Below are 12816 nucleotides of genomic sequence, written 5' to 3'. Positions count from 1 at the left end.
AACACAGATTCCCAGGCCGGGGAGTGCATCTTATTTTAGTTTAAGGAGGCTGTCCTCTCTGTTTCCTCCTCACGGTGCATATTTTGCACCAGATTAAGCCTTATTCTCAGAACTGACTGAAATAGAAACTGAAAATACTCAACAAGTCATGTGACTGGTGTAGGAGAGAGGTCAGTTTGGGTTCTGAGTGATTCCTGAAGTTCTTGTATTTCTGTAATCTTACATTTTCAGCAAATAAAATTTTAAATAGATTTTTAAGCTAATTTTCAAAATCTTCGTTCCACCATTCCGATTCCAGGAACCTGAATGATGAGATGCCACTGGGAATCCGGAAGATTCTGTCGCAGTCAACAGATTCTCTGAACTCAAGGAATCGAGCATTGTCGATCGAGTCACTGATCGACGAGGGTGAGCGGAACCCCCCACCCACGCCAGTCCGGGAGGCTGTACCCACCCGTGCCAGTCCGGGAGTGGGTTCCCTAGCTGGGGCTGTACCCACCCACGCCAGTCCCAAGAGTAGGTTCTCTAACTGGGGCTGTACCCACCCATGCCAGTCCCAGAAGTAAGTTCTCTAACTGGGGCTGTACCCACCCATACCAGTCCAGGAGTGGGTTCTCTAACTGGGGCAGTACCCACCAGTGGGCACACAGCCCTGCTGCCATGCCTGCCCCATCCCTGTCCACACACAGACATTCCAGTATTCTGTTCCGATCCCCAGTGCCCACCCCTCCCTCTGCCTCTCCATGTTGACTCCCAGGTTACCCTGCCCAACTCCCATCATCTTCACCCTGCTCTCCATCTTCCGTCTGCCTCCTTTTCCTCCCCTCTCCCCTACGCCTCCAACTCTGCTCACAGATCTCAGATCTCACCCCCACTCCTGCCCCTCCTCCCTCTGCCTCCCCTCTCTCCACATTGACTGAAAGTCTTCGTCCCAGTCAATGCCCTGAGCGATCTCCTCTGCACCCTCTCCAGTGCAGTCATCTCCTTCCGAGATTCTGTGACCAGAAATACACACGGTGCTCCAGCTGTGGCCTGACCGGTGGTTTCTAAAGTTGGACCATAACCTCCCTGCTCCTGTATTCTGTGCCCCGGCTAGCGGAGACAAGTTTCCCGTAAACCTTCTTCACCCCCTGATCTGTGCTACCACCTTCAGGAATCATTCGACTTGTACACCGAGGTCCCTCCGTCCCTCAGTACTCCCTACCATTCACAGTGTGTCCTACCCCTGTACACCGAGGTCCCTCCGTCCCTCAGTACTCCCTACCGTTCACAGTGTGTGTCCTACCCTCGTACACCGAGGTCCCTCTGTTCCTCAGCACTCCCTACCATTCACAGTGTGTCCTACCCTCGTACATCGAGGTCCCTCTGTCCCTCAGTACTCCCTACCATTCACAGTGTGTCCTACCCTTGTACACCGAGGTCCCTCTGTCCCTCAGTACTCCCTACCGTTCACAGTGTGTGTCCTACCCTTGTACACCGAGGTCCCTCTGTTCCTCAGCACTCCCTACCATTCACAGTGTGTCCTACCCTCGTACATCGAGGTCCCTCTGTCCCTCAGTACTCCCTACCATTCACAGTGTGTCCTACCCTTGTACACCGAGGTCCCTCTGTCCCTCAGTACTCCCTACCGTTCACAGTGTGTGTCCTACCCTTGTACACCGAGGTCCCTCCGTCCCTCAGTACTCCCTACCGTTCACAGTGTGTCCTACCCTCGTACACCGAGGTCCCTCTGTTCCTCAGCACTCCCTACCGTTCACAGTGTGTGTCCTACCCTCGTACACCGAGGTCCCTCTGTCCTCAGTACTCCCTACCGTTCACAGTGTGTGTCCTACCCTTGTACACCGAGGTCCCTCTGTCCTCAGTACTCCCTACCGTTCACAGTGTGTGTCCTACCCTCGTACACCAAGGTCCCTCTGTCCCTCAGTACTCCCTACCGTTCACAGTGTGTCCCCTACCCTCGTACACCGAGGTCCCTCTGTCCCTCAGTACTCCCTACCGTTCAGTGTGTGTCCTACCCTCGTACACCGAGGTCCCTCTGTCCCTCAGTACTCCCTACCGTTCACAATGTGTGTCCTACCCTTGTACACCGAGGTCCCTCTGTCCTCAGTACTCCCTACCGTTCACAGTGTGTGTCCTACCCTCGTACACCGAGGTCCCTCTGTCCTCAGTACTCCCTACCGTTCACAGTGTGTGTCCTACCCTCGTACACCGAGGTCCCTCTGTCCCTCAGTACTCCCTACCGTTCACAGTGTGTGTCCTACCCTCGTACACCGAGGTGCCTCTGTCCCTCAGTACTCCCTACCGTTCACAGTGTGTGTCCTACCCTCGTACACCAAGGTCCCTCTGTCCCTCAGTACTCCCTACCGTTCACAGTGTGTCCCCTACCCTCGTACACCGAGGTCCCTCTGTCCCTCAGTACTCCCTACCGTTCAGTGTGTGTCCTACCCTCGTACACCGAGGTCCCTCTGTCCCTCAGTACTCCCTACCGTTCACAATGTGTGTCCTACCCTCGTACACCGAGGTCCCACTGTTCCTCAGCACTCCCTACCATTCACAGTGTGTGTCCTACCCTTGTACACCGAGGTTCCTCTGTCCCTCAGTACTCCCTACCGTTCACAGTGTGTCCTACCCTGGTACACCGAGGTCCCTCTGTCCCTCAGTACTCCCTACCGTTCACAGTGTGTGTCCTACCCTCGTACACCGAGGTCCCTCTGTCCCTCAGTGCTCCCTACCGTTCAGTGTGTCCTACCCTTGTACACCGAGGTCCCTCTGTCCCTCAGTACTCCCTACCATTCACAGTGTGTGTCCTACCCTCGTACACCGAGGTCCTGCTGTCCCTCAGTACTCCCTACCGTTCACAGTGTGTGTCCTACCCTCGTACACCGAGGTCCCTCTGTCCCTCAGTACTCCCTACCGTTCACAGTGTGTCCTACCCTTGTACACCGAGGTCCCTCTGTCCCTCAGTGCTCCCTACCGTTCACAGTGTGTCCTACCCTTGTACACCGAGGTCCCTCTGTCCCTCAGTACTCCCTACCATTCACAGTGTGTCCTACCCTTGTACACCGAGGTCCCTCTGTCCCTCAGTACTCCCTACCGTTCAGTGTGTGTCCTACCCTCGTACACCGAGGTCCCTCTGTCCCTCAGTACTCCCTACCGTTCACAATGTGTGTCCTACCCTCGTACACCGAGGTCCCTCTGTCCCTCTGTACTCCCTACCGTTCACAGTGTGTGTCCTACCCTTGTACACCGAGGTCCCACTGTTCCTCAGCACTCCCTACCATTCACAGTGTGTGTCCTACCCTCGTACACCGAGGTCCCTCTGTCCCTCAGTACTCCCTACCATTCACAGTGTGTGTCCTACCCTTGTACACCGAGGTTCCTCTGTCTCTCAGTACTCCCTACCGTTCACAGTGTGTCCTACCCTTGTACACCGAGGTCCCTCTGTCCCTCAGTACTCCCTACCGTTCACAGTGTGTGTCCTACCCTCGTACACCGAGGTCCCTCTGTCCCTCAGTGCTCCCTACCGTTCAGTGTGTCCTACCCTTGTACACCGAGGTCCCTCTGTCCCTCAGTACTCCCTACCATTCACAGTGTGTGTCCTACCCTCGTACACCGAGGTCCCGCTGTCCCTCAGTACTCCCTACCGTTCACAGTTTGTGTCCTACCCTTGTACACCGAGGTGCCTCTGTCCCTCAATACTCCCTACCGTTCGCAGTGTGTGTCCTACCCTCGTACACCGAGGTCCCTCTGTCCCTCAGTACTCCCTACCGTCCAGTGTGTCCTACCCTCGTACATCGAGGTGCCTCTGTCCCTCAGTACTCCCTACCGTTCACAGTGTGTGTCCTACCCTCGTACACCGAGGTCCTGCTGTCCCTCAGTACTCCCTACCGTTCACAGTGTGTGTCCTACCCTTGTACACCGAGGTCCCTCTGTCCCTCAGTACTCCCTACCGTTCACAGTGTGTCCTACCCTTGTACACCGAGGTCCCTCTGTCCCTCAGTACTCCCTACCATTCACAGTGTGTCCTACCCTTGTACACCGAGGTCCCTCTGTCCCTCAGTACTCCCTACCGTTCACAGCGTCTCCTACCCTCGTACACGGAGGTCCCTCTGTCCCTCAGTACTCCCTACCGTTCACAGTGTGTCCTACCCTTGTACACCGAGGTCCCTCTGTCCCTCAGTGCTCCCTACCGTTCACAGTGTGTCCTACCCTTGTACACCGAGGTCCCTCTGTCCCTCAGTACTCCCTACCGTTCACAGTGTGTCCTACCCTTGTACACCGAGGTCCCTCTGTCCCTCAGCACTCCCTACCATTCACAGTGTGTCCTACCCTCGTACATCGAGGTCCCTCTGTCCCTCAGTACTCCCTACCATTCACAGTGTGTCCTACCCTTGTACACCGAGGTCCCTCTGTCCCTCAGTACTCCCTACCGTTCACAGTGTGTGTCCTACCCTTGTACACCGAGGTCCCTCTGTTCCTCAGCACTCCCTACCATTCACAGTGTGTCCTACCCTCGTACATCGAGGTCCCTCTGTCCCTCAGTACTCCCTACCATTCACAGTGTGTCCTACCCTTGTACACCGAGGTCCCTCTGTCCCTCAGTACTCCCTACCGTTCACAGTGTGTGTCCTACCCTTGTACACCGAGGTCCCTCCGTCCCTCAGTACTCCCTACCGTTCACAGTGTGTCCTACCCTCGTACACCGAGGTCCCTCTGTTCCTCAGCACTCCCTACCGTTCACAGTGTGTGTCCTACCCTCGTACACCGAGGTCCCTCTGTCCTCAGTACTCCCTACCGTTCACAGTGTGTGTCCTACCCTTGTACACCGAGGTCCCTCTGTCCTCAGTACTCCCTACCGTTCACAGTGTGTGTCCTACCCTCGTACACCAAGGTCCCTCTGTCCCTCAGTACTCCCTACCGTTCACAGTGTGTCCCCTACCCTCGTACACCGAGGTCCCTCTGTCCCTCAGTACTCCCTACCGTTCAGTGTGTGTCCTACCCTCGTACACCGAGGTCCCTCTGTCCCTCAGTACTCCCTACCGTTCACAATGTGTGTCCTACCCTTGTACACCGAGGTCCCTCTGTCCTCAGTACTCCCTACCGTTCACAGTGTGTGTCCTACCCTCGTACACCGAGGTCCCTCTGTCCTCAGTACTCCCTACCGTTCACAGTGTGTGTCCTACCCTCGTACACCGAGGTCCCTCTGTCCCTCAGTACTCCCTACCGTTCACAGTGTGTGTCCTACCCTCGTACACCGAGGTGCCTCTGTCCCTCAGTACTCCCTACCGTTCACAGTGTGTGTCCTACCCTCGTACACCAAGGTCCCTCTGTCCCTCAGTACTCCCTACCGTTCACAGTGTGTCCCCTACCCTCGTACACCGAGGTCCCTCTGTCCCTCAGTACTCCCTACCGTTCAGTGTGTGTCCTACCCTCGTACACCGAGGTCCCTCTGTCCCTCAGTACTCCCTACCGTTCACAATGTGTGTCCTACCCTCGTACACCGAGGTCCCACTGTTCCTCAGCACTCCCTACCATTCACAGTGTGTGTCCTACCCTTGTACACCGAGGTTCCTCTGTCCCTCAGTACTCCCTACCGTTCACAGTGTGTCCTACCCTGGTACACCGAGGTCCCTCTGTCCCTCAGTACTCCCTACCGTTCACAGTGTGTGTCCTACCCTCGTACACCGAGGTCCCTCTGTCCCTCAGTGCTCCCTACCGTTCAGTGTGTCCTACCCTTGTACACCGAGGTCCCTCTGTCCCTCAGTACTCCCTACCATTCACAGTGTGTGTCCTACCCTCGTACACCGAGGTCCTGCTGTCCCTCAGTACTCCCTACCGTTCACAGTGTGTGTCCTACCCTCGTACACCGAGGTCCCTCTGTCCCTCAGTACTCCCTACCGTTCACAGTGTGTCCTACCCTTGTACACCGAGGTCCCTCTGTCCCTCAGTGCTCCCTACCGTTCACAGTGTGTCCTACCCTTGTACACCGAGGTCCCTCTGTCCCTCAGTACTCCCTACCATTCACAGTGTGTCCTACCCTTGTACACCGAGGTCCCTCTGTCCCTCAGTACTCCCTACCGTTCAGTGTGTGTCCTACCCTCGTACACCGAGGTCCCTCTGTCCCTCAGTACTCCCTACCGTTCACAATGTGTGTCCTACCCTCGTACACCGAGGTCCCTCTGTCCCTCTGTACTCCCTACCGTTCACAGTGTGTGTCCTACCCTTGTACACCGAGGTCCCACTGTTCCTCAGCACTCCCTACCATTCACAGTGTGTGTCCTACCCTCGTACACCGAGGTCCCTCTGTCCCTCAGTACTCCCTACCATTCACAGTGTGTGTCCTACCCTTGTACACCGAGGTTCCTCTGTCTCTCAGTACTCCCTACCGTTCACAGTGTGTCCTACCCTTGTACACCGAGGTCCCTCTGTCCCTCAGTACTCCCTACCGTTCACAGTGTGTGTCCTACCCTCGTACACCGAGGTCCCTCTGTCCCTCAGTGCTCCCTACCGTTCAGTGTGTGTCCTACCCTCGTACACCGAGGTCCCTCTGTCCCTCAGTACTCCCTACCGTTCACAATGTGTGTCCTACCCTCGTACACCGAGGTCCCACTGTTCCTCAGCACTCCCTACCATTCACAGTGTGTGTCCTACCCTTGTACACCGAGGTTCCTCTGTCCCTCAGTACTCCCTACCGTTCACAGTGTGTCCTACCCTGGTACACCGAGGTCCCTCTGTCCCTCAGTACTCCCTACCGTTCACAGTGTGTGTCCTACCCTCGTACACCGAGGTCCCTCTGTCCCTCAGTGCTCCCTACCGTTCAGTGTGTCCTACCCTTGTACACCGAGGTCCCTCTGTCCCTCAGTACTCCCTACCATTCACAGTGTGTGTCCTACCCTCGTACACCGAGGTCCCGCTGTCCCTCAGTACTCCCTACCGTTCACAGTTTGTGTCCTACCCTTGTACACCGAGGTGCCTCTGTCCCTCAATACTCCCTACCGTTCACAGTGTGTCCTACCCTCGTACACCGAGGTCCCTCTGTCCCTCAGTACTCCCTACCGTTCGCAGTGTGTGTCCTACCCTCGTACACCGAGGTCCTGCTGTCCCTCAGTACTCCCTACCGTTCACAGTGTGTGTCCTACCCTTGTACACCGAGGTCCCTCTGTCCCTCAGTACTCCCTACCGTTCACAGTGTGTCCTACCCTTGTACACCGAGGTCCCTCTGTCCCTCAGTGCTCCCTACCGTTCACAGTGTGTCCTACCCTTGTACACCGAGGTCCCTCTGTCCCTCAGTACTCCCTACCATTCACAGTGTGTCCTACCCTTGTACACCGAGGTCCCTCTGTCCCTCAGTACTCCCTACCGTTCAGTGTGTGTCCTACCCTCGTACACCGAGGTCCCTCTGTCCCTCAGTACTCCCTACCGTTCACAATGTGTGTCCTACCCTCGTACACCGAGGTCCCTCTGTCCCTCTGTACTCCCTACCGTTCACAGTGTGTGTCCTACCCTTGTACACCGAGGTCCCACTGTTCCTCAGCACTCCCTACCATTCACAGTGTGTGTCCTACCCTCGTACACCGAGGTCCCTCTGTCCCTCAGTACTCCCTACCATTCACAGTGTGTGTCCTACCCTTGTACACCGAGGTTCCTCTGTCTCTCAGTACTCCCTACCGTTCACAGTGTGTCCTACCCTTGTACACCGAGGTCCCTCTGTCCCTCAGTACTCCCTACCGTTCACAGTGTGTGTCCTACCCTCGTACACCGAGGTCCCTCTGTCCCTCAGTGCTCCCTACCGTTCAGTGTGTCCTACCCTTGTACACCGAGGTCCCTCTGTCCCTCAGTACTCCCTACCATTCACAGTGTGTGTCCTACCCTCGTACACCGAGGTCCCGCTGTCCCTCAGTACTCCCTACCGTTCACAGTTTGTGTCCTACCCTTGTACACCGAGGTGCCTCTGTCCCTCAATACTCCCTACCGTTCGCAGTGTGTGTCCTACCCTCGTACACCGAGGTCCCTCTGTCCCTCAGTACTCCCTACCGTCCAGTGTGTCCTACCCTCGTACATCGAGGTGCCTCTGTCCCTCAGTACTCCCTACCGTTCACAGTGTGTGTCCTACCCTCGTACACCGAGGTCCTGCTGTCCCTCAGTACTCCCTACCGTTCACAGTGTGTGTCCTACCCTTGTACACCGAGGTCCCTCTGTCCCTCAGTACTCCCTACCGTTCACAGTGTGTCCTACCCTTGTACACCGAGGTCCCTCTGTCCCTCAGTACTCCCTACCATTCACAGTGTGTCCTACCCTTGTACACCGAGGTCCCTCTGTCCCTCAGTACTCCCTACCGTTCACAGCGTGTCCTACCCTCGTACACGGAGGTCCCTCTGTCCCTCAGTACTCCCTACCGTTCACAGTGTGTCCTACCCTTGTACACCGAGGTCCCTCTGTCCCTCAGTGCTCCCTACCGTTCACAGTGTGTCCTACCCTTGTACACCGAGGTCCCTCTGTCCCTCAGTACTCCCTACCGTTCACAGTGTGTCCTACCCTTGTACACCGAGGTCCCTCTGTCCCTCAGTACTCCCTACCGTTCACAATGTGTGTCCTACCCTCATACACCGAGGTCCCTCTGTCCCTCAGTACTCCCTACCGTTCACAGTGTGTGTCCTACCCTCGTACACCGAGGTCCCTCTGTCCCTCAGTACTCCCTACCGTTCACAGTGTGTCCTACCCTCGTACACCGAGGTCCCTCTGTTCCTCAGCACTCCCTACCATTCACAGTGTGTCCTACCCTTGTACACCGAGGTCCCTCTGTCCCTCAGTACTCCCTACCGTTCACAGTGTGTGTCCTACCCTCGTACACCGAGGTCCCTCTGTTCCTCAGCACTCCCTACCATTCACAGTGTGTCCTACCCTCGTGCATCGAGGTCCCTCTGTCCCTCGGTACTCCCTACCGTTCACAGTGTGTCCTACCCTCGTACATCGAGGTCCCTCTGTCCCTCAGTACTCCCTACCGTTCACAGTGTGTCCCCTACCCTTGTACACCGAGGTCCCTCTGTCCCTCAGTACTCCCTACCGTTCACAGTGTGTCCTACCCTTGTACACCGAGGTCCCTCTGTCCCTCAGTACTCCCTACCGTTCACAATGTGTGTCCTACCCTCATACACCGAGGTCCCTCTGTCCCTCAGTACTCCCTACCGTTCACAGTGTGTGTCCTACCCTCGTACACCGAGGTCCCTCTGTCCCTCAGTACTCCCTACCGTTCACAGTGTGTCCCCTACCCTCGTACACCGAGGTCCCTCTGTCCCTCAGTACTCCCTACCGTTCACAGTGTGTGTCCTACCCTCGTACACCGAGGTCCCTCTGTCCCTCAGTGCTCCCTACCGTTCACAGTGTGTCCTACCCTTGTACACCGAGGTCCCTCTGTCCCTCAGTACTCCCTACCGTTGACAGTGTGTCCCCTACCCTTGTACACCGAGGTCCCTCTGTCCCTCAGTACTCCCTACCGTTCACAGTGTGTGTCCTACCCTCGTACACCGAGGTCCCTCTGTCCCTCGGTACTCCCTACCGTTCACAGTGTGTGTCCTACCCTCGTACATCGAGGTCCCTCTGTCCCTCAGTACTCCCTACCGTTCACAGTGTGTCCTACCCTCGTACATCGAGGTCCCTCTGTCCCTCAGTGTTGGGTGCCAGCTGTTGCAGGGTGGCCTTTCAGAGGGTGCCTGCCAGACTGGGGAGTGTGTGGGTGCTGTGGGAACGCTGGGGGGCTGCTGGCCCAAGCACAGTGCGGTGCGACGTGGTGCACACGCTGACGGCTGAGTCTCACTGAGCGGGGGTCAAGTGGCGAATGGCTTGAGCGAGGGAAATGGAGACGGGGTGGGAGCCCCCGTCGGAAATGAAGCCCCTGGTCCGCAGGCCGAGAGGGTTTGAGCATTGTTGTGGATGGAAGATGGGGCGTTCTCACACAACCCCTTCTCTCCAGAACTGCGGGGGGAGGTTGGGAAAGGAGGGAGTCCTGTCCTGTCCTGGTCTGCGGCTCCCACCCCGCCAGGAACAGCAACCCTGGGACCGTTGTGCCGCAGGGAATAAACACCATCCCTGACGGAGTTAGAAACACTTTAATGGAATGGAGTTGGTAAGTCGCTGTCATTGTGTTTCTTCTTCTGTTTTATATCGGTTTTGAGTGCAGTTTGTAATCAAGGTATTTTTGTGTAAACAAAAGGCGCAGAGACCATCTACCAGCAGCTGATGGGTGACCTGGAGACAGACGAGAAGGACTTTGAGGCGGACTCGTGGAGCCTGGCCGTGGACGCCAGCTTCCTGCAGCAGCACCGCAAGGACGTGATGAAGAGGCAGGACGTCATCTATGGTCAGCACCCTGGGGTTCCCATACCGCAAAACCGTGTACCCAATCCTCTGCCTGTACCACGTACCATGTACCACATCCTCTGCCTGTACCACATCCTCTGCCTGTATCACACACCGTGTACCCCATCCTCTGCCTGTACGATGTACCGTGTACCACATTCTCTGCCTGTACCACGCACCGTGTACCACTACCTCTGCCTATACCATGTACCACATTCTCTGCCTGTATCACGTACCGTGTACCACATTCTCTGCCTGTATCACGCACCGTGTACCACAGCCTCTGCCTGTATCATGCACCGTGTACCATAGCCTCTGCCTGTATCATGCACCGTGTACCACATACTCTGCCTGTACCACGTACCGTGTACCACATCCTCTGTACCACGTACCCTGCATCACATCCTCTGCCTGTACCACGTACCGTGTACCACAAGCTCTGCCTGTACCACGTACCGTGTACCACATCCTCTGTACCACGTACCCTGTATCACATCCTTTGCCTGTATCACGTACAGTGTACCACATCCTCTGTCTGTATCATGTACCGTGTACCACAACCTCTGCCTGTATCACGTACCGTCTACCACATCCTCTGCCTGTATCACGCACCGTGTACCACAGCCTCTGCCTGTATTTTGCACTGTGTACCACATCCTATGCCTGTATCACGTACCGTGTACCACAACCTCTGCCTGTACCACGTACCGTGTACCACATCCTCTGTACCACGTACCATGTATCACATCCTCTGCCTGTATCATGCACCGTGTACTACAACCTCTGCCTGTATCATGTACCGTGTACCACATCCTCTGCCTGTACCACGTACCGTGTACCGCATCCTCTGTACCACGTACCATGTATCACATCCTCTGCCTGTACCATGTACCATATCCTCTGTACCACGTACTGTGTACTACATCCTCTCCCGCCTGTACCACTTACCGTGTATCACATCCTCTGCCTGTATCATGTACTGTGTACCACATCCTCTGCCTGTATCATGTACTGTGTACCACATCCTCTGTACCACGTACTGTGTACCACATCCTCTGCCTGTACCACGTAGTGTGACAGTGCACCATATTTCTGCCTGTACCACGTAACGTGTACCATGCACTTCAGCTTCATGCCCATTGTTCTGTAAACACTCTCTGTACCATGTGCACATTCCCTCTGCTCACACTCCTGTTGTGCATTGCCAATCGTGCTGTACCGCGCTCAGTGTCCTACACACACACACACACACACACACACACACACACACACACCCACCCACCCCTCGGACTGTGCTTTCTGTCCTTGTCTCTTGGTCCATGGTACTCTAACCCCTATGACCTGTGACCTTGTCTCTGATACATTTGGTCATGACTCTGTGTGGTGTGTTGTGTCCCGTATGAGCCGTGACCCTGACCTCTGCTCCTCTCTGTAATCTCCAACACTGAACTCTGCCCTTCTTAGTGACCTCTGACCCTGGCCTCTCCCCTCTGTCCTCTGCCATGTCTGTGACATCTGACCCTGACCTTTGCTCCTCCCCATGACTTCTGACCCTGATCTCTGCGCCTTCCGTGACCGTTGCCGTCGTCATCACAGAGCTGATCCAGACGGAGGTTCACCACCTACGGACGCTGAAGATCATGTCGGACATTTTTCGGAAGGGGATGCTGGAGGACCTGCAGATGGACAGCAGCACAGCCGATGCCATGTTCCCAGCGCTGGACGAGCTGATAGAATACCACATCCAGTTCCTGTCCCGGCTCCTGGAACGTCGGCGTGAGTCCCTCTTGGGCGGCAGCAACAAGAACTTTGTTATCACCCGGCTGGGCGACCTGCTGGTCAGCCAGGTACCTGCGGGGAGGGGTCACAGACTCACGCACTCACCCACCCACCCGACACGCTCATTGTCTGTCGGAGAGGGAGGGGGTTAGAGCATCACACTGACACACCCCTAACAGACTCACTCTTGACATACTTATCACCAGCATACACCCCGGACACACACGCACGTGTTGGGAAACACTCCCAACACAACACCCAGCATGACACACTCACAACCCTGACACTCTCATCACCCAACTGAGAGCCATATTGGTCAGCCACAGTCACAACTCACATCAACACACTTGTCAGCCTGACTCGTGACATTGTCACACTCACCCGCACCATCTCCCTCCATCACAGCCCTCCTCCACTGTGCGCACTCGCTCATTGATATGCACCCTCGCTGGCCGCGCTCCCCCACTGTGCACTGTCCCTCATTGATGTCGCTGGCCGCTCTCCCCCCACTGTGCACTGTCTCACCGATATCACTGGCCGCTCTCCCACACTGTGCACTGTCTCATCGATACCACTGGCCGCTCTCCCACACTGTGCACTGTCTCATCGATACCACTGGCCTCTCCCCGTCGCTGGCCACACTCCCCCACTGTGCACTGTCCCTCATTGACATCACCGGCC

The 12816-nt window shown here is 56.2% G+C and overlaps 1 protein-coding gene across 5 annotated transcripts in view; it reads left to right on the top strand.

Moving 5' to 3' along the window:
* Positions 1-12816, top strand: part of LOC140211460 (rho guanine nucleotide exchange factor 2-like) — a 133286-nt gene that overhangs the window by 100384 nt on the left and 20086 nt on the right. For all 5 annotated transcript variants that reach the window (XM_072281172.1, XM_072281181.1, XM_072281162.1 and 2 more), the window contains 3 exons: positions 299-408; positions 10211-10357; positions 11953-12203. In XM_072281172.1, coding sequence (XP_072137273.1) covers positions 299-408; positions 10211-10357; positions 11953-12203 — 508 coding nt within the window. The remainder of the gene's footprint in view (positions 1-298; positions 409-10210; positions 10358-11952; positions 12204-12816) is intronic.

This window comes from Mobula birostris, chromosome 2, assembly GCF_030028105.1.
Source record: "Mobula birostris isolate sMobBir1 chromosome 2, sMobBir1.hap1, whole genome shotgun sequence".
NCBI classification, from domain to species: Eukaryota; Metazoa; Chordata; class Chondrichthyes; order Myliobatiformes; family Myliobatidae; genus Mobula; species Mobula birostris.
The sequence above is the reverse complement of the archived record's forward strand: the minus strand, read 5'-3'. Positions and strand labels throughout refer to the sequence as shown.